The sequence below is a fragment of the Vulpes vulpes genome, chromosome 2 (assembly GCF_048418805.1).
Source record: "Vulpes vulpes isolate BD-2025 chromosome 2, VulVul3, whole genome shotgun sequence".
NCBI lineage: Eukaryota > Metazoa > Chordata > Mammalia > Carnivora > Canidae > Vulpes > Vulpes vulpes.
The window spans coordinates 70872012-70895051 of record NC_132781.1 but is presented as its reverse complement, the minus strand read 5'-3'; the positions used below and the strand labels follow the sequence as shown (position 1 = coordinate 70895051).

Below are 23040 nucleotides of genomic sequence, written 5' to 3'. Positions count from 1 at the left end.
TGGGGGTTTTGATAGGAGAATTCATGGTCTGGCCATGGCACTTCTTCTGCCTGAATATTTGATTTTGTGTGGAAAGTACTGCCTATAGGGGACAATTTCTCCTAAAGCATGAAGGCGATGCCATTTCTGGGTGAAAACCACCCAGAGATGAAGTTTACTATGGAGGGGAATTTGTTGATATTTGATTGTGAGTTTCAAAGGACAGGATATAGAATTTGGGGGGAGGAAAGGAAATGGTGGAAGTTGGACTAATTAAGAGATATACCAAACAATGTTAAAATGAATGGAAAGGCTAAGCCTGTAACCATTTTTTGTGGTCCAAAGTCATTACTTACTATCTTTTTTGCTGTCACTTACCATCTTAAGCAGTGGGGTCCCTATCCAGTGGCGATGGAAAAGCCCCCTAGATGGGTGACAGCACTGCCTACACACTCTGCCTTAGGTAAATTCATATTCTCCCCAAATTCTAGAAAATACCAAGATACATATATCTTAAGAACACAACTCAGGCTACTTAAATATACTCCAATTAATAAAAGGAAACAAAAATGCCCTATGATTAAAGATAATAAACTGATGACCACTGATTGGCAAATTAATCACCACAATGGTCATAGATTACACAGGTGAACTGAAAACCTCAGCATACTCTGGATGCATTTCATTCCCCTAATTCCAGAGCTATACCTCTCACTCAAGTAAAAACAACGAGGGAAGAAGATACACTCTTTCAGACTTCAATTTTTCTAATTTTCCTATTTTTCAGGAGCACTTTCTTACAGGAGTGTTGATGTGTTTTAAAGCTATTTTTTTCCCCTTTAGCTCATTTTAGAAAGTGGTGAAAGCATATAAGTCATAGTTACTTTAAATAAAGGATTATGTATTAAATCATTGAATTTGTAATTAAAATGTGCAGACAGTATAGTAGAATGTTGTGTCTTGAGCTGCTCAGTCCACACATGAAAATTTCCTAATCTAATTTTCTCTTGGCTGAGTCCCAATTGTTTGGATTTTTCCACTACATACAATTATGTATTTTAAATAAAGTCTGTCATCAGAGTCCCTGGAACTTTTATAAATGTGCTATTTATGCACTGAGTATGCATTTTAGAATACTCTGGAATGTTTTCTATGGAAGTTGATATTTTCAATCAGATCTTTCAATGTGCCAATAGAAAAGTCCTCCCAGTTCCAGAACTGAGATTGATAGTCTAAGGTTCTAATTTAAAACTGGTTAATTATGAGATTGACAAAACAAGCCATGAGTGGAGAAGTTGATAAGTTATCAGCAAAAGCATTGACATCATTGGATAGTAACGTATTACTTAGATCAGGACGTAGCTCAAAGATGGCGTATTTTCTCTGTAACCATCATTGCCATTGTAGTTGTGATTTTTCTGCCTTCTTTGAACGCACCACATTCTGCTCAGCTAGCTGTACAAAGGTTTCTAAAATTGCCAGATCTGCCAGTCAGTAACTTTCATTAGTGCAATGGAATGAAACAGCACATGGGCAGCCTCTTCAATAATATTCAGGGGAGCCCTCTTAGTAAAATATTTAAGCCCATTTGTTCCTACTAGATTTTCTTTTTTTAAAAAAAATAAGTTGTAGGCAGCCCCGGTGGCCCAGAGATTTAGCGCCACCTTCAGCCCAGGTTGTGATCCTGGAGGCCGGGGATCGAGTCCCAGGTCAGGCTCCCTGCATGGAGCCTGCTTCTCCCTCTGCCTGTGTCTCTGCCTCTCTCTCTGTGTCTCTCATGAATAAGTAAATAAAATCTTAAAAAAAATCTTGCGCATTTAAAAAAAATAAAAATAAAAAAATAAGTTGTAATGTTTTCCTATTTTTCCTGTTAGCTTTCCTGTGCACCTTCTCCTTGACTTGCTGCTACACAGTTTGAACGCTTTTGCCATTGTGTGTGTCCCTGCCCAGTCTGTCATGTCTCTATTAATTTTACCGTTGTTACCAAGGAATACATACACTTAAACCATTAACTTTTTCCTCCACAATGTGTACTTTGGAGGTCTTTGGAGGGCATTTTGAATTCTTTATCTAATGAGCCACATTTCCAGCATCATTTGCTAAGTAATCCATCTTTTTCCACCACATGTGTGCTGCCACACTATCCTATATTGAAATTTTATTTCTGTGCTCCCTTCTATTCCATGGACATACACTTTGTTCTGCTACAGGGACCATATTATTGCCAGAACTTTCTTTGTATGTGGGAGAGCGAGGTTTCTGATTTTGATTGTGTCTTTCAAAATCGCCTTACCGACTCATAGCTTTTATTATTCTTTCACGTATTTTTTTTTCAGAATTGTTTTTTTTTTAATTCTTTTAATGTATTCCTTTCCATCCTGTGGTAAATCTCAATGGATCATGATGTTGATGCACTATTAGATGTTGCTATTTAATAGCTTCTTTAGGATATTTATGGAAGTTCTTAAGTAATATGTTTTTACAATTTGTTTTTTATTCTCTTAAACTCTCCTTACCTGCTAAGTTATAATAGTCTTGAAGTTTTCCTTCTTTTCTGTTTAGACTTAACCTAAATGAGAAAGGAATTATTGTTGCTTGAATATCAGACAGAACTTGTTTGTAAAATGTTTTGGATGTAGCAACAGATGTATAGATTGGTCATGTGTATGTATGCATATTTCAGTTTTTGATTTCTAACTTAATTTCATTATTATCAGAGAAAACATTCTGATTGATGTTGATTCTTGGTGCTTAACTGAAGCTACCCTCTGGCCTAAAATGTAAACGAGTTAAGATTTCTTACTTTGCTATTTGGACATTTTATATATCTGAAAAATTGGATTTATTTATTCTATTGCTTAACTTTTTTTCTCATTGACTAATTTTAAGATTAGATTCCTGGTAACAAGTTTAATCGGAAACAACAACATCTTATTAAGAGTAAGATGTGGTAGAGATCTCAGGTCATTAATTAGACCTACTCACTAACCAAGTTAACTAGCTCTCGTGCACTGTCTCTATGGGGCGACTTCGTCATCTTCTTTACCACAAGACTTTCCCTGTTCCACATGAATGAAAAATTCAAGAATTCAGAGTGCTTTGCAACAATAGATCTTACTAACGGATAACCTAGGAGCCATAGACTAGTATTTTCTTGGTTTCATTTAACTCTGAAAAAGATCCTAGTGAGAGGTTATTTTGCTCATCATGGTGGTGAGTAAACTAAAGCTTATGAAGATTACCTTACTTGTCCACAATTAAATAAAACTTGTCTGCTTTCTATTGTATTTCAGTGCCTCCCTTGGTTCCATTTATTGGAATCTTTAGTAAGTACAGACATGTTTTAAATACTCAGTTGTGCTTTTTTTTTGTTTTGTTTTAGTTGTTTTTACAAGCAGTTTATAAATAGGTGTTTATTCATAGAAGGGATATGATGAATGTTTCTACTACAAGTTGTTAAAACAAGAGGTGATGATATTATATGGTATGAAAAAAAGTATAAGAGCAATTCAACCTGTCAAACACTTTTGGCAAGAATACAGAAAAGTTATTAATTTACTGAGTTATTTTATTTAACCAAAAAACAGTTTGTGCATCTTCTAAGTTGAAAAAAGAAATCCTGCAAGTATGTAATATACTCTTTAAAGAATTTCATCTCCTTGCTTTGCAGTGACCAAATGTGATCAGCCCCATAGTCACAGGTTCTAAAGAGTAAGTTCTAAGAATCTGTGTGAGTCCAAAAAACATTGGCCCTCAGATAGTAAACCAGGAAACCTTGTGGTTTTAATTATAAGTATCAGTAAATAAAAGATTTCAACTTGTTACTAATATTTTATGGATCTTGGGATATTACTGATTTAAGCCACAGTTTTCACTGATTACAAGATAAAAATTATTGAAAAAAGATATGGTGCTTGCTCCAGCAGCACTTATACTAAAATTGGAAGGATACAGAGAAGATGAGCAGGTCCCTTGTACAAGGATGACATGCATATTTGTGAACGTTTCATATGAAAAAAAAAAAGGAAAGAAATATAAATTTCTCTTTATATAGATATCATTTATTTTATCTTTCCTCTTCAAGGTTTAAAATTTTCAAAGAATCATAAAAATATTAATGAAGTCCAAGTTTAGAACATATATCTCTTAATGAATTTTCATGAACGTATCACATATGATTTTACGTGAATCATAATAAATATTCTTTATATTCAAGTGTTTTCAGTTAGTGAGACTTTGCCTTTCCTTAGTGTACTTTTTGACACCGAGGATACATATTTATGAACTAAATTCAGCTGTCTTATGTAATTCAGAGAACTCTGGGTCTCTACTTTAATGTCCATTAGGAATCGGATATACCCCATTTCAATGAGAATGTAAAAATTCATAGCATTTACTAAGCCTAAAGAAAACTTTAAATGAAACATTGTTCGAACAGAGGCTTTTTAAAGGTAAAATTAGGGATCATTTCAAAAAGAGTCAGTGAATCCCTTTTCCTTTTTGGATTTCTATTTAATATAAGAATTTCCAAGACATTTAAAAGGAGACCTAACCCCTTTTTTGAGGTCAGAAGGTTGGTATACAATAGTAATTATAACAGCAAATATTTATATAGTATTTTTGTATATTAAAATTTTGTATATTTGCATTTTTGGTATGTTAATGAGTGCCAAGAACTTTTATTTAATATACACAACAGCCCTATGAAAAAAGTTCTGTATTTATCCCTATTTCACAGATGAGGAATGTGAGGATCAGACAGGTTAAAAAGTTAGCTGAAGGTTGCAATGTTACTATAAGGCTCGGCTGGCATTCACACTTGGGCAAGCTGCTTCAAAAGCCCAAGCTTTCAGTTTCTGTGATATACAGATATATCCACTTTTCAAAAGTTTTCATTAAGCCACTTCACTTTTGCGAAAGGCCTACATTGGTAACTGTTTTCGCTAACTGAAAAAAACGTGAAGAGGATATTTACTTTTATGGGGAAAAAAAGGCAAAAAGCGAAAATAGCATTCAGAAGCAGTGTTAGAACTGTTACAGTAGCAGTGCACATCCGGAATAACAAGAGTGGTGTTGCCAGGCTCCTTCCCTGGGAACTATACTCAGCATCTCAGCATCAAGTCACCATAGCTTTGCCTTGTGTCTGTGAACATCTGTGCTTTATCTCAGTTTATTTTGTGCATCTGTTAGCAAGATGTGTCCTAAGGTATCAGAAAAGCCTAAGAGTGGGATGCCTGGCTGGCTCAGTCAGAAAAGATGCAACTCTTGATCTCGGGGTTGTGAGTTCAAGTCCCACATTGGGTACAGACTTTTTTTTTTTTTTTTAAATAAGTAAACCCTAAAGAAAAGCCCAAGAGAAATTATTTGGGGATCTAAGAATGCTCAAAAAATTTTACATATTAATTAATGCAACTACTTCATTGCTTTACGCCATCTGAATTTAAGAAAGGTTTCATAGGAATACTCTTGGATAGTGGGGAAAACCTATACTATCTTTGATATGTTAAAAATAATAAATTATCATAGGGTGATATTATTTGTTTTCAAAATAGGATTCCAAAATTTGATATATGTGTGAAACCTACCAAGTCATTTTTATAAATCTAATAGATGGAGACACTAAATTGTAGTAAGACTGTAGCTGTCTATATATAATATAAATAGTTCATTATTCATTCTCATAATTGATATCCTTAAGTTCTTTCATATATAAATGAATTATTTGACCATATTATATTGAGTTATAAAAATTTGCATAACATTGAGTTGTGAAGATAATATAATTAAAGTTTTATCAATCATTTATTTAATATTTATTGATCCTGATTTATTATACTCAATTCTGTTTAATTTCAGACTTACCCAATTCATCAGCAATGTGAAATCTGTGATTAAAAATTTAATGTTGGTATATGCTCTCGAATCTGTAATATTGTTATAGGGACATTGAGGCATAGGAATGAAAATGTTCAGGATATATTCTGAGTTATTTATTTTTATTTATTTGGTTCATTTCATTCTCTTAACAAATTTCAAATGAAAAAATGATGCACTATAGCTTTTAGTAGTAATACTTTAATAGCAATAAAATACATAGTTGAAATATAATAATCTTCTCTGCTGTTGATGATTTCTACATTTATGTTATATGACTTTCATATTTTTCTAAGAATTTTTTATATCTTTAATACTTAGTGACTTAAATGTATGACCATAATGAAACATTATTCATATTTTACTCAGAAATATTGAGTTATATGCTGAGTAACTTTTCTTTCATTTTCCTATAGTGGGTATGAGAGGGAATTGGATGTAATTCTAGGGTAGTATAGTCCCACTAACATAAAATACATTTAAAAGAAATATAAAGCTGTCGTGATTTTTATCCTACGTGTTACTAATTGATTAACCATTTTTAACAAAATGAGGTATAAGCATGAAATACTTGGATCTTTCTCTGTTCACTACTCTTTGAGCTATGTTCTTAAATATTCCTTAACCACTGGGTAGCAGATCTCTTAATGTTGTCTTAGATGTCGCAACTTGGCCAGGGTATTCTGGTTTTTACGTGTCTGATCAATTTAAAACTTGAATAACATACCCTTTTTAAAACATTCTTCCCCTGGCTAACATTTGTTGCTAGAAAATTAGTTCAAGTGAAGGTGTTACTTTCCTTCCTCTTTCCACTATTTCATTTGGTCTGTGAACACTGTAGTCCTAACAGGTCTTGTCTTTCCAATTCTGCTTTTATGACTGGGCCCCCTGGATTGGTAGTTTTGCAAAGTAGTGTCTCAAAGACCACTTCTGCGTGAAGTCCATTAGTTGGGTTGCTGAAATAGCTCCTTTTAGAACATGGGGAACTGAATCCTCTTCGACCTCAGTTAGGAACTGATTAAAAGGGACAATAGGGAAAGCCTTCTGCAGAAGTATGTATCATTCCTTTTTCTTCTATGAAAAATGAAACACATTTTACCTTGAGAAATTCGCTGACATTATCTTTATCATTCTTATGGTAACCCAAACCAAATTCAAAGGGAAATATCTTTATTCCTTTGATAATAATTAGTTTTATTCCAGAGAAAGTAAATTAGCTGCATAATGAACCTGGCAATATTGGGGTGCTAATCAGGATATCTATATACACTTTTATAGCTCTTTTTCTCACTATTAAACTTACAGTTCAATTACCAACAACAATTAGCTAACTACCCAACAATTCCAGAGGATACCAGAATACATTCATATTTAGGATCTAGGAGTGCTCAAAAAATTTTACATATTAATTAATGCAACTACTTCATTGCTTTACACTATCTGAGCTTATGAAAGTTTTCATTGGACGAATGGGAATTTTAGATATTTCCTTTAACAATTATTTCCAAACACAATACTCTATTTTGAACTCTTGAAATCAGAGAAAGAATATCCTATAACTAACTTGATTCATTCATGTTGTTTCTATCCATTCATCATCTGTCTACATTGATAAACTATATTATGAACCTTTATATCACAGTATTAGTATGTATAAGTTAATGTTTTGGCTGACAGATCTATCCTCCTGAAGATGAACTTTGAGCTAAGTTTCCATTGGGCTAGATTTTAGTAGCCCTGTTGTGTACTTTGAAATTTTACAGAATATATAAATATATGCACAAATATTGTTACTTTATGCAGAGATCCCTAAAAATTCTGATCTTGATTCTAATGATCACTTTTTAAGATAATTTTATGATATTAATATTTAAAGCTTTCAATTTTAGATGTTATTTGAAAAAAAGAAGATAAAATGTTTGACAAAGGAAAATGTATTTGCTAAAGAAATGAGGCTCTTTTTTCTATTTGTTCCTTGAAAATTGTATGTACAAAGTATTTTACTTCGTTTTCAGAAAGTCACCACTTCACAGGATAACCTGAAAGTTTCTGTTAACATCTGCCAAGAGCATCTTAGACCTTGTGTCCATATTTTTATAAAATCTTAAAATACCTGTAGTGAAATTGTTTTAGTCATACAACCTGGAATGAGATTTTATTTCAATAGACTTTCATTGGTAAGTCAGAATGAAAATTATTCAGCTTTGGGACTAGTTCTGTAGATATATTTTTTAAGTGAATCAATAAGTCTCTAACTTTGCCACCATAACTGGTGGCAACATTATTATCAATTTAACTTGAATATAGTGGAGAGATTTTGTAAAACTAGATCCTCTAAGCCAACAAAATATCAGACAAAATGACGGAAGCCACTGACATATTATAGGTAATCTTCAGTGATCTTCAGATTTGGAATTATTATGTGTTATTTATGATAATCTGGAAACAAAATTAATGAATGGTTCTCTGTCCGTTAGCATGGATTTCTATATTAAATATGAGCTGGTAATTCTTATAGCTAAAAGATACAAATTACATGCTTCATTAATTATTGCACAGGCTAAGCCACTGTAAAAGAAACACCCTAAAATCTAGTGGCTTAAATTTGTGACATAAACGTGGCTTAAATCTAATACGTAGTGGCTCCATGTCAAAAAAACAGCTTCCATTTCTGGGTCTGAGGCTCTTTTGTCATTTTCTGCTAGCAAAGGGGGAGGAAAAAATGGCCAAGGGAAGCCCAATTCCAATCCTTTAATTGGCAAGACCCAGAAATGTCACAGTTTACTTCTGTTCACATCCCAGTGGACACTCCTTGAATGCATGGCTATAGCTAACTGTAAGTGAAGCTGGAATTACAGTCTTTGTTATTGAGTGGAACAACTGGTGCTTTCCCATAATTGCCAACAAAAACTGGTGAATTGTACCCTTTTTTGATATATCACAGTAATGGGAAAACATCTCACTCCAGCGATTACAGTGCAAGTTTTGTATTTTATTTTTGAAACATTTGGCTAGTTCAGTACAATTCTGTATAGCATGTTTGCATATGTTCCTATCTGCTAACCTTTGAAACTTTCTTTACTTGATACCCTACTATACAAATAAAAGTAGAAATAGTTGTTCCAGTCAAGAACTTGGAATCACAGATGGAATATACTGATGCAATGGGAATGCATATAATGGAATAAATATCACATGATTATGCTCTATAACTTTTCAATATTGATCCAAGTACAAGATTTTCTTTCTAGGAACAGTTCGCAACTGTTAAAAACGATCAATTCTTAGAAATTCTTCTTCTCTGTTTACCTTTCACACATCCATGGCATTATTTAAATATCACTTGGAATTCCATTTTCTGGCTTATGACGCTCTTTGAATGTCCTAGTCCCTCAATGTCCAGTAGAACTTTCTGTGAACCCAGAAATGTTCTAGAACTGCACTGTCCAATATGGCAGCTACTGGAGCTTTTGAGTGCTGGTAATGTGACTAGTGTGACTAGGGAACTGAATTTTAAACTTTATTTCATTTTAAAGAATTTAAATTTAAATAAACCCATGGGCCAGTAGTCACCGTATTAGACAGCACAGTTAGTCATTCTCTGCTCCATTTACAAACCTATTTCTGCCACATTTATTTTGCTGCATAATATTGCTCCTGAAACGTCCTCAAATGAATTTAACTACTCAACATCTATTATTTGGTGTTTTATTCTTTGGGTGAGAGATTCTATATTTTCAATGTGACTTTACTCTAGCTTTAGTCTAATAATAACAATATCATATTTACTGTATATAAAACATGTCAGGCACTGTTCTGAGCACTTTATGCATAATATATAATTTCATTATCACAAGAAACCTGCATATAATCATCACCATTTTATAGTGGTATGAACTGACCCGACCATACGTTAATTAATTTTTGCCTTTAGCTAGTTAAGTGGCTGATTTAGGATATGAATTGCAGGCAAACTGGTTTTAAATCCCAGGCTCTCCCTCCATTCTTTACTCTTCCATCATTTTGTAGGGTGAAGTCTTACTTCAGTAGTTCTCGTTAGGCAAAAATATGTCACATTTGGGGTCTGAGAGCCTTATTTGTGTATTTGTAATATTGGAAACTATTGTCCCCAGCAGGAGATAAGAGAAAAGAACAGTTTCTCTTCTTTTCTGTTCTATCACAAGTCATTGAACAGACTGTTTACAAAAGATGATCCAAAAGGCTCCCTAAGTTATCTTCACTAATTTGGCACTGCGATCTTATTTTATTGGAATGATACAAAAAAAATAAGTTAATATAAGTGATAATGAACAGGCGCTGTATGTTTGCTTCTATTACTACTAAAGATGATTCAGATTTCTTTCCTAGTACACTAACAGAAAGAATTTTAAAGTAGTCAGGATCGATTATTTTCAAAGGGCTGTAGTGTTCAAATTTAACTCAGGTCAATCATCTGCAAGTTAAAATTACTTAGAAACGTACTGTCCATAATTAAGTAATCTTACCTACTAATATTACAGAATCAGGATACCTTTAGGTGACATGAAATCTGTCATTTTAAGTATACCCCCAAGCCTTTTCCAGATTGCTCATAAGATTTCTCATTCTCTAGAGAAATGCGATCTCTAAGAAATAAATGTCTCTGTCAAGTCACAAGTAATATGAACACATGATGAAAAAATGGAATTTTTTTAGCCTCATAAGGGATATTGCAGTATTGTAAAATTGATTTTATTCCTTGTTATGTAAGTTCTCGTGGTCATTTTAGGATTTACCTTCTGGATATAAAGGGAAGGTTAATGATGCCTTTTAGGGAGGTGGGGTACAGAGGCCTTTGGGGACCAGGAGAATATTTTTCATATGAAATCTTTTGTCATAAAATGCTAATGTTGGTGTTCTTGTCTTTATGTCTATGCATTCTTTAGCTATGAGGATAACAGACCCTTCATCAAGTAAGAATGACCTGAATGGCTGATAAATTCCATTTATCAGTGTGGTCCCATGAACCAGCTGTCAGATCAGTACTGAAAAATCATTAGAGCTTCTGTCATTCACTTTGAGGCAGAAGAGCAAACTGTGCAGGAAAATACTCAGGCATACAACTTGTATGCAGGATAAATATGCTGCAGGTGTATTGCCAAAAACAAATTCTGCTTCACCTCTTTTAATTGGATATCACCTGAAATCAGTGCCACAGTCATAGCAACTTCATGTGGTACAGACTTGTTTCGCTTTTAATAGCTTTCTCCTTTCATTGTGATGTGTTCCTCTGTGCTGCATATGTCGCCATCTCTGTTGTTTGTTTGGACATCGCTCATCTAAAATTATTTTGTGGTTTAGCCGTGTATCTTCAAAATGATCTTAGAAGTACAAAGCTACCCAATTGCAATGGATATTAATGAATTTCTATTTTAAATATCCAAAAAGGGAAAAAATACCTCCTTCAAAAATTCAATTTTTTTGGACACAAAATTACCTCTTTCAATTTTGACACATATCACCTGTTTATGAGTCTACCTTTTAAATTTCTAAAACAAAGCTACAAGTCTGTACTAATCTCATAAGAATAAACTCAAATGTTGATATTTGGGCTCTTTTCTTCTGTACATTTTAAAATTTTGTGTCCTGCCACAATATACTTAAGATTGGGGCAACCTAATGGGTGACCTTACTATAGACTTTCAGTTTGTTCTTCTGGTGAAGAGTCCTTTGTTTTCACTTTCTCCAGTGACATTTCACTTATTTCTTCATGCTCTTGCTTATTTTTTTTTCTTTACAAATTGGGCTCATTGTAGTTCTATATCGTTAACTCTTGGGCCCATCATGTGTTTTCTAGTAGATACTAGCTGTCTTGAGTATTTTATTGTATCATTTTATTTCTAAATTGAAATAGCAATTTTGCCTTGATTTAATGGTATTCTTTCCATTTTTCCTTTTTCCAACGCCTGTAAGAAGCTGAGAGCTTTACCTTGAGAGTTCCCATATTTTTCAATTTAATTATAAACTAAAATATTAATATCTAAGATGTTTTCTGATTCATATAAGTAAACATGTCACATACAATGGCAAGCCTACTTTAGGGATTCTTATTCAATAATGTTAATGTTTTAAATTGAACATGTTAAATTTAGGGGATATTTCCATATGAAATATAGTAGCTGATGGTTGTAGAAGAAAAATAGTAAATAGTCATGACTAATTTTAACAAGACATTAATACTAATTGACTACTTTGGGACCATATCTTTCTTAAGACGTAGTTCTCTCTGAAAACTTTACTCAACCCAGCTTCAGATTTGGTAAATACGTGTGGTTTTTTTTTTAACCGCTTCATTTTGCAAAGTTTCAATCCCCATAAATATCGCTTCCTTAGACAATGCAAGTGGAAGAGTATAGTCGGCTGAAAAGAAACATTTACTCTGTTCAAGGAAGGTGTGCTGGGAAAGAAGAGGGTGGGTTCATGAGTATATAGAGATCTAGGCTGGTTTGGTCCTATTCTCCTATATACTTTGAGAGGAGTTGAGAAGGATTCCATTTTCACTTACTGGATTCCCATTTATTGGAAAGATTCATTTTTATGTTGATAGCAAATACATAACACACGGCCACAAATATATGGACTTCTGTCACCCACTGATATATTATTACTATTGTGAATGGCAGCTGGAAGAAACTAAGGGAATGGAGTGAGAGTGAGAATTGTCTTCCATTCTAGCCTACTTTGTTCATACCACTCCATCCCATTCTCAGCTTCATTTTCTCCTTCGAGTTTACAGACCCTTCAAAGAGATGAAGGCACCCTGAGCTCTTAAACTTCTTTTCAACAAAGCTGCCAGTTGCCTGATTTTCAAAGTCTCATCCCACTTAACCTAGAAGACAGCAATCCAAAGGCTGAAACAATGAGGATTATGATACAGATTGGAACAATTTTTCCCACCCACTGTGTCGCACGTGTTTTACATAACTGTAGAATTAGACAAATAGAACTTTTAAAATTCATACATATATTCCATATACTGTTTCCTTTAATACAAGCTCTGCTTTTGTCAGTAAACACTAAAATTTTTATGGAAAAAGAGGAAATTTGGAAAAATGGGGCAAAAGTGTATCAGGTGAAGCACTAATGGAGAGAGTCCAATCAAACATATTATCATAACAATGAGGCCAGTGGAAACTAACATAGCTGTATAGACTTTTTCCCCCTTGCCATTCACCATAATTACATCTCCATATCATTTGCATATGTGCTGCAAATACATGAATAATTTAATAGTACAAATCTGCTTTTGCTTAAATGAATTTCTGTGTTCATAACATTCTCATTCATGTATATCTCCTCAAGTTTGAAAACTTGTAGTCCCCATTAAAATCTTAAAGTACTTATACCACCTGTCTTACATTTTCTGTCAATAAAACTTACCGTAACATTTTTTTCAGTGTCAGTATTGTTGATATATGACTGTGGTAATTAAAGACCAATCATTTGATAACCCTTAATTTTCTTTTCTCTCTACAGGTCATGGGTAATAGGTGCAATAGCTCTTCTCTGCCTATTAGGATTGACCTGGGCCTTCGGACTCATGTATATTAATGAAAGCACAGTCATCATGGCGTATCTCTTCACCATATTCAATTCTCTACAGGGAATGTTTATATTCATTTTCCATTGTGTCCTACAAAAGAAGGTAAGCAAAAATTCTCTATTTAAGAATAAATGACATATATCTCATGTTAACAAAGCAACCATAATATAAGTCATTCTTGATGTTTTGGTCTCTGAAATAAATGTGTTACTTCATTAATTTTATTTTTTAATAGTAAGACAAAAGACACAGAACAGAAGCATAATAGTTGGTGAATATGTTTAGTAGCAAAAAAAAAAAGCAAAATATTTTCTAATTTGGATGGTGAACAAAAATTATACTCTTGTAGGCTTGACCTTATAGTCTTTAATATTTTTATTGGCAGACACATGGAATTTGTGTATCAGAAATAGCTTTTCTAAGATGTTATGGAGCTGTAGGATGGAGATAATATATATACATATATATATGGCATATATATATATGGCATAGGAAATATATATTTTTCTGTTTTTCTTTAAAAATAAGTTTGTATATGCTGGAAAATATGAATGTTTATCATTATGAGAACATTTGTGTTTTTTTAAATGAACAGCAAAGTACTTAGTAATGATCTTTGTACTTCTTTTCTTTAAAAGCATCTTTTATAAAATCTGTGAGTTGGATAATTATAATGCAATATTTAATTTTTCATGCTGCTCTATTTTTGTGATTTTTTTACGTTTACAAGGACCTAAAATATTCATTTTCAAAGTTAAATTTAGCCACTAAATACTTCCATTGCATTTTTTTAGAAATCTCAAGATTGATTTTCTCATCTTATACATTTTAATTCTATTAAAAATGTGATCATTATGGTTCCAATCACATAGACCCCTGAGCCAAGAAAGTCTGTGTCTAAATCCTAGTTTCTCTACTTAACAGCATATGTGACTTTGGGCAAGTTAATTAACCTGCTCATGCCCCAGTTTCTTCATGTGTAACGTGGAGGTAATAAAAATAATTATGAGATATTGAGAGGTGGGCTCTGAAAATGAAATGTCAAAATGTGAAAATTTCTTCTAAGAAAGTAACAATACCTGAAATTTTTCTTTGGAAAACAAAGCAAAACATAGAAAGAGCGAAGATATCTATGTCTGTGATTTTTGATTTGAGAGATTGATGGGACCTAAATCAAAACTTGAGATGGTGTCTACTTGTCAAGATGAGTCCGGTTGTATTCTGTTTCAGTTGTGTGTGGTGGTACATATGAAAAGTGTATTATATTAACATAGTCATAAATAAGGCTAGAATAGTAATGATGACTCAGACCTATAAATGTAGTTTACAGAAAAGTAAAAAGAGTATAAGGGAATGGGTGGATTTTGATCTATTGGATTAGAATTAATTTAGAAAAGAGATATTACAATAGATGAACCTTCCCAAATATTTAGTGCACATCCTAAAATTGCAGTTGCAAAAATATTTATTTATTTATTTTTTACTGATGGCCCAAATGGTAGTGGTACCTCATGGAGGGACACAGGCTGATGAAGTCTCAATCAACCTGGGTATATGATTTCCACAGTTGCCTTGAGCATTGACATTAAGCAAGCAGTCTGAGAAAGAGAGGGTCTTGTGTAAAAGGTCTGAAAGAGGCTTACATCACTTCTACTCACCTTCCGACAGATAAGATACCATCGATGGTACTACCTAAACTGTAAGGAAGACTAGAAAACATAGTCTAGCTTTTTTTTTATTTTTTAAATCTCAGGAAGATGAGATAAAACAGCAGTCTACCACACTTGAGGAATGTAAAGAGTAGGACTTGTGAATAATGACTAGGAATAGATATGGAAAAAAGAAGTGTCCAAGGAGCAGAATCAGCCTCAAGATGACATACTGAATTAAAGATAGGAGAAAATGAAAAAAAAAAAAAGATAGGAGAAAATGTCCAGACGTAGACAGCAGCCAGCCAGTATTTAAAAATATTTCAGAGAAGTCAGGGAGACTAAGCACTTGGGAGAATTTTCTAGATATTGATAGAGGAAAGACATAGCTGATTGTCACAAGAAATATATGTAAAAAGATGGGAGCAAATTATAGATTAAGGAAAAAGGTAGCATTTGTATGTGTAAATAAGGGAATATTGGACTATCATAAGAGTTTTAACATCTTCAAATGTAGTGAACCATATTTACCTATTATCTTTATTTTATTCATTAGCTACAAATTGAGACTAACAAAATTTTAAATTTTAATGTTATATAGAAATTTTCTTTAAACCAGAAAACATTTTTTTTTTACTTTATGCATTAATTATTTTGACTTTGAGTATTTTTATTAGCCAATATCTTTTAGGATTTTCTCAATGATTATTTTTATCATAAAAATATATATCACTGGTATAAGTAGGAATTGCATTTGATATACAGGAAAGGATATTAAATCTTAGAATCTAAAGCAAGTCTAGAGGTTTTAGTATATTTAACATAAGTGAAATTTAAAAAAATATGTCATCAAGGTCAATTTTGTGATTTATTAGAACAGATTTCAGCAAACAATAGCTCATGGGTCAAATATGTCTAGCTGCCTTTAATTTTTTACAATCACCCGAGAATAGCTTTTATATTTTTAAGTGGTTACATTTAAAACTTTAAGTTAAGTACAGAAACAGCATCCTTTTCGGTGCCTTTTTGTTGACAAAGCTTGAATATTGACTATCTGGCCCTTCATGAAAAAAATTATCAGCCCCTGTTTAGAAGCTTTCTCTTATCATTTATAATAATAAGTAACAATCATATTATTCTTTCATCCATTTTATATTTTGAATTTTCCAATTTGGGTGGCATTTTTATTTACTATCAGGAACATGGCCCAACATCAGAGAATTGTGGAATTGTTTACCTTTTCCCCTACAAAACAAACAAAACAGGGCAGCCCTGGTGGTGCAACGGTTTAGGGCCGCCTGCAGCCCAGGGCATGATCCTGGAGACCCGGAATCGAGTCCCACATCGGGCTCCCTGCATGGAGCCTGCTTCTGCCTCTGCCTGTGTCTCTGCCTCTCTCTCTAGCTGTGTCTCTGTGAATAAATAAATTAAAAAAAAAAAAACTTTAAAACAAAACAGATAATTTTGTTTTAAATTGCAGAAATGTCTTAGGAGATTTTTCTTTTATCCTTTTACTTAAATTGAAATATCAATGAGATATAATATTGTGCAAGTTTAAGGCACATAGTGTGTTATTTTTATACACATTTATTATAAAATGAGTACCACCCTAGTGTTAGCTAATGTTTCCATCAACTCACATGATTACCATTTCTTTTTTTCTGGTGAAAACATTTAAGATCTTTCTTAGCAACTTTCAAGTTTATAATACAGATTTGTTTACCATAATAATTATCATCCTGTACATTAGTTCTCCAGAACTGATTCTTCTATTAGCTGGAAGTTTGTATCCTTTAACCAACATCTTCCATTTCCTCCACCCCAACCTTGGATGACTACCATTCTATTCTGTTTCTATCAGTTCAGTTCTTTGCACATATGGGTATCATGCAGTATTTGTCCTTCCCTACGTGACTTATTCCACCAAGCATAAATGCCCTCAGGATCTATCCATTGTGTCACAAATGGCAGGATTTCCTCTTTTCGTGGCTGAACAATATTCCATTGTTGGTATGTACCACATCTTCTTTATTCACCCATTGGTGAACACGTGGGTTTTTTCCATGCCTTGGCTATTATGAATAATGCTGCAATCAATATGCGAATGCAGATACCTCTTTGGGATTCTGATTTCATTTCCCAGATATATATACCCAGAAGTGAGATTGCTGCATCATATGGTAGTTCTGTTCCTGTTGTTTTTTGAGGAAACGCCATACTACTTTATATTCCCACCAACAGTGCATAGGGGCTCTCTTCTCTCCACATCCTCACCAACACTTATTATCTCTTGTTTTCTTTTTCTTTTTTCCTCTGGTCTTCTTGATGATAGACATTCTAACAGATGTGAGGTGTTATCTTTTTGTGGTTCTGCTGGGCATTTCCCTGATCCCTGAAGTTGAACATCTTTTTATGTTGGTCTTTTTTATGTTTTTTTAAGAAGAATGTCTACTGGGATGCCTGGGTGGCTCAGCGGTTGAGCGTCTACCTTCAGCCCAGGGTGTGATCCTGGAGTCCTGGGATCGAGTCCCATGTTGGGCTCCCTGCATGGCACCTCTGCCTGTGTCTCTGCCTTTCTGTCTCTGTGCTTCTCATAAATAAATAAATAAAAATCTTTAAAAAAGCAGAATATCTATTAATTTGCTCTGTCCATTTTTAATTGGATTCTTGTTTTTCTGCTATTGAGTTATATGAATTCTTTATATATTTTGGATGTGAACCCCTTACAAAAATATAATTTGCAAATTTAATTCTGTAGATGGCTCTTTCATTTTGTTGATTATTTTGCTCTGCAGAAACTTTTTAGTTTGACATAGTCCCACTTACTAATTTTTGCTTCTGTTGCTTTTGTTTGTGATGTCATGTCCAAACACTCATTGCCAAGACCAGTGTCCAGGAAATTTTCCCCTATATTTTATTTTAGCTAAATTTTTTGAGTAGTGTAAGATGGGATCCAATTTCATTCTTCTGCATGTAGTTATCTAGTGTTTTTGTATAATATTTTTATAGTATAATAGTTTTTAGATTATATAGATTATTTATATTTTAATAGTATTAAAGTATAATAGTTTTTAAACTATTTATTGGAGAGATTGTCCTTTTCCTATCAAGTATTCTTGGCTCCCTTGTGAAATGTTAGTTGACAGTAAATGCCTGCATTTATTTCTGGCCTAATTCTGTTCTCTTCATCTGTGTGCCCATTTTTATACCACCACTATGCTGTTTTGATTATTACACCTTTGTAATATAGTTTTAAAGCAAGAAGTATGATGTCCCTAGCTCTGTTTTTTCAGGATTACTTTGGCTATTGTGGAGGGGTGGGGGTGGGAGAGTGGTTCTGTACAAATCTTAGGATTTTTTCCCATATCTGTGAAAAATTCCATTGGAATTTTGAGGGACTGCATTGACTCTATAGATGGCCTTGGGTAATATGAACATTTTAACAATATTAAGTCTCTTAAGAAGTTTCTCTTAAGCCATCTGATTGAATTTCAATAATGTGTCCATGCTGATGTAGTTGCTCAAATGTTTTGATTAAAGAAATATGAAATATTACATTATTGAGATATTTTGCCTTATAAGGGTTATTTGTTCATTGATTCAACTCCTTAACAAAAATCAAACTTTGAGTTATCAGTCCTATTCAAAGTCGCATGATAGGACTCATACCAGTATTTCTACTGGTGATGTTAAAGTTATCACTTTTTCTTTTGTTATGCACTTGATTATAAGCCCCAGAGAGTATTGTAATTATTTTATTTCTGATCTGAGAGTATAAAAGAAATATTCCATTGGTAAAGTATACTTCTTTTCCCATCTTCTATATTCTGGAACAATGTTAAAATAATAAGGTACCATATCTGATAGTGGTAAGATGAAGTATCATTTGAAATAGTGGATTAGACTATGCAAGTGATTGAAAAAATAAGTAACTTTTATTGTAACCTAAAGAAAAATATTTCGTAGACATAGTCCCTTTTATTTAGCTTTTTTTCTTTTTAAAATACATGCTTAGTGCTTCAAAACTAAACAGAAATAGAAACATTAAGGCAGTAAAGATTCAGTAAGTAATATACCTTAAAATGGAACTTAGCATCACTAGATATCTTGGTTTGCCAGTTGTTTATATAACCAGTTCAAAATATTTAGTCTTTGTTGGAAAATGTAAATAGTCCATGATGAATTCCTGTGGCTTATATAATACTGCTGCCTTTGTAATGGGTATGGGAGTGGCTCTTTCTCTTTCTTTCTCTCTCCCTCCCTCCTAAAATATTTGTTTAGGTTTAAATTGCTTAATTAAAAACCACTTTCTTTTCTAAAAAGAAAAATACACTTGTTGAGTACACTAAGAAAAACAATGTGGGAGGACGTAGGTTATGATCAAAGTTTAGGTTTTTGGAGATACTTCATTAATTCAAGACTAAAATGAAACTGCAATTGATAGTGCTTACCTTTGGGTAGAGATTATTTTAAGCTTTCTCAAATTCTAATTAAAGCATTTGTTCTTATTTTTTCCAGATACAGAGAAAGGGATAATTTAATAGATTACTTTAATAATAATGTTTACATATTAATGTTAGAAATGTGGCCTCTTAGAAGGAGCTTTCTGATCATAGAGTACCTGTGAGAGCTGGATTTTTTCACATAAGGCAGAGAAAGTCCTCAAAGGTTGCCCACACTCTTCACAAATACCTAGGTTGCCTTTGTCCATCTTGTCTGTCCTTTCTTTCAACAACATTCTCTAACCTGACAGATTCCAACCTATCTTTTGAAGATTCTTTCAGAAACCCTCTTCTCTGAGAAGCCTTCCTGGGTCCCCCTACCTAGTGGCAGCAAGCCCTCCTTCCTCCATGCTTTGATTCACCTGTATTATATTGTTGTTCCTATCACAAAATAAACATTTAATAAATGTGAATTCTTCAAACAAACTTGAACGTATTCTATTTTTGATTCTGCTACATCTCTGACAGAAAGAACTTTATTTTTTTTTAAGATTTTATTTATTTATTCATAGAGACAGAGAGAGAGAGGCAGAGACACAGGCAGAAGGAGAAGCAGGCATCATACAGAGAGCCTGACCCGGGACTCGATCCAGGGTCTCCAGGATCATGCCCTGGGCTGCAGGTGGCACTAAACCGGTGTGCCACCAGGGCTGCCCAGAAAGAACTTTCTAATATTAAGATATAATCACTTAGTTTTGAATGCTAGTATTTATATATCATTGACACTCTTATTTCTTTGCTTTTGATTCTAAATAATGTCCCTCAAAAAAGCATATACTTATAACTTAGCTTTAAATACAATTACATTGGGATATTACACTGTCACAGATTGTGGAAAGAATGAACTCATGTGAATTCAGTATGTAAAAAGCTAAGAATAACTATATATACTGTGTTATTTCATAATCATAAATTTGGAATGTATAACGAATAAAATGTCCCAGAATGTGTTTTTAATTGATGAAGACAGAACTGGGGATTATTTTTGTTGTTGTGGATAGCAGAAGTATGATTTAGGGCATTTCCTGTTTATTTTTGTACCTCTTGTTTGATTAAAGAGGCAGTAATAAACATTCTAAACGGGATAAAAGTTTTCCCAGAAATTGTTGATGTGTTTTCCTGATTGAAAACATCAACTAAAAGATGTTTATCTCCTTTTTTCCCTGTGATCTTATTTACAAACAAGATAAGAATTTAATAAAGGAAAGCAATCTGTGATTACTGAATAGAACTAATTTGAGAGAATAAAAATATTTTGAATTTTATCTTCTAAAGTTACTAATTTGACCTCTTTTAAGAGAAATATACTTAAAGAAATATAAATTGAAAAGACATTCTTGGCCCAACACATTCCTTTTTTCTGTGTTTAAACATTCTTTTTCTCTTTTCTCTTCCTGTCTCTCCCTTCTCCATCCCCTCATTTCTCTGTAGCTTTCTCACTAGACCTCTGTTCAAAGAACAATTGCACCAATAGGCTACTTCAAATCAAATTTACGAGACTAAACACAGGGTCTCAAGTTTTTATTTTTTGAACTACGAGGTAGTAGCATTTTAGCATGATTAGGCATGTGTGTGTGCGCGTGTGCATATTTTAAAAGGCTCCAGTTATGCAAAATTTTAAGCTTGGTGGCTTGAATATCATTTTATATTGTAAAATATATGCTGAGCAGACTTTCTTGTATCTGTAGGGCAAGGAAATAATTATATTAATTATCTAAAAATGAAACTCACGTACATTTTATACCATAGTTCTCAGCTGAAATGAATTATGTTCTAACAGAAGTTAATATTTAATTGGCTAGGTACGAAAAGAGTATGGGAAATGCCTGCGAACACATTGTTGTAGTGGCAAAAGTACAGAGAGTTCCATTGGCTCAGGGAAAACATCTGGTTCTCGAACTCCTGGACGCTACTCCACAGGCTCACAGGTAAATAGTTTTTCATTAAAATGAAATATCTCTTACCTATATTCAGTCGTGAGTTGTTGTCCTTTCTTGATCAGAACTATTTTCTATCCCAAGCATTTAAAACATCAAATTTGTTGTTGTTGTTTTATTGTTTCAGTGTCTTAAACAGGAATGATGATGACAAAAATTTCAAAAACCACATTGCAATAAAATTATGAAACTTAGGGTCTCAGTTTGCATAGTAATTAATGATTTCAAATTTTTCCTAGTTGAATAGACATAGAAGATGAAGAAAGGGAGTTGGTACTTTACCCACCAATTCTAAGAGAATATTTTATATATATGATTAAGGGAATTTTCTCTTTTAACCAGTGTAGTAACTCTCTTATTGCATACTGAAAATATGTACTTATTAAATGGTATGTTTAGTGAAACAGTCCTTACTCATTAAATGCTGATAAGTTGAAGACAATTCAGGACACTGAGGGACACCATAGCAGCAACATTGGCGGCCTGCCACTATCCAGCACTTGATGTATCTGCAACATCGACTGTCACTTGGGAAGCTGTAAACTTTCAAGCAACTTTCAAATAACCTCCCATTTTTCCCAACCCATGGTGTTAGCACAAAGATCATTAGGTAGAAATTTCAGCAACTTGATGGTGCTGAAATGAGCCAGTCAAATAAAAGGCAGGGTTATGCGGGCTATGAGTGAGTCTGAGTTCAAACTAGCCAACTAAAATTTTGAAGAGTTCCTGATCCAAGGGGAAAAACAATCATATTATCAGTGTTGTCAATTGATTTCTAAAGAACACTTAACTTCAAATTGATAAAGGTGTGAATCAGAAACTTAGTTTTTCTTAACCCTTTTAGTTTGATTTATAAATCTTAATTTTTTGTAAGTTCAGTAATTTTGTATAAAATAAGAAAGATTACTTCAGATGTTCTTTGTTCAATGCGTGTGTTGTAAACCTAATAGATTAAATGTTCCAAGAATTCCATTTATATGCCTAGAAAATTAAATATCCCTGACTTTAAATCATTTACAAACTTAACATACCATTCTCTCAAACACATTCACTTCAGACTGAACAGTCGCATGCCCGTAACTAGAACTTGAACGACTCATAAATGAAATATTATGAACATGTTCTCATAAAGAAACACTCTCCTTAAACTGATGGAGTTCCCTTTTATCTTACGAGTAAAACCACATCTAATCTTTTCATCTAACATTTCCAACTAAAAATTTAAAACTAATATGTAACTGTCAAACTTTCCAACTATTAACACTTAAATTAGCAACCACAAATTATCATAATAGACATGAAACTTATAACTACATATAATAAACAATTATTAATTTGAATAGTACTTATTATTTCTTTAACTTAGTGATGTTACAAAAAAGAGTTGCATATTAGCTGTTTCACTTTTTGTGGGCTGAGATTTCTAAGTGTAGGACTACTAAATTGGCCAATTAGAAATCTGAAGTATCATATAACTGTAGGGTACACCTGGATGATGCTTCTGACATGAGGCTCTT

At 33.2% G+C, this 23040-nt stretch overlaps 1 protein-coding gene and 1 non-coding gene across 50 annotated transcripts in view; both read left to right on the top strand.

The window, feature by feature from the left end:
- ADGRL3 (adhesion G protein-coupled receptor L3) overlaps positions 1 to 23040 on the top strand; it is an 808546-nt gene that overhangs the window by 752621 nt on the left and 32885 nt on the right. For 26 of the 49 annotated variants that reach the window (XM_072748903.1, XM_072748906.1, XM_072748904.1 and 23 more), the window contains 2 exons: positions 13369 to 13537; positions 21389 to 21514. In XM_072748903.1, the coding sequence (XP_072605004.1) occupies positions 13369 to 13537; positions 21389 to 21514 (295 nt within the window). Of the gene's footprint in view, positions 1 to 10778; positions 10806 to 13368; positions 13538 to 21388; positions 21515 to 23040 lie in introns of all 49 variants that reach the window. The other 23 variants (XM_072748899.1, XM_072748914.1, XM_072748893.1 and 20 more) reach the window with 1 other exon arrangement.
- Positions 3890 to 3995, top strand: LOC112923736 (U6 spliceosomal RNA). Its single transcript, XR_003235751.1, has one exon. It is a non-coding gene; the product is annotated as a U6 spliceosomal RNA (small nuclear RNA).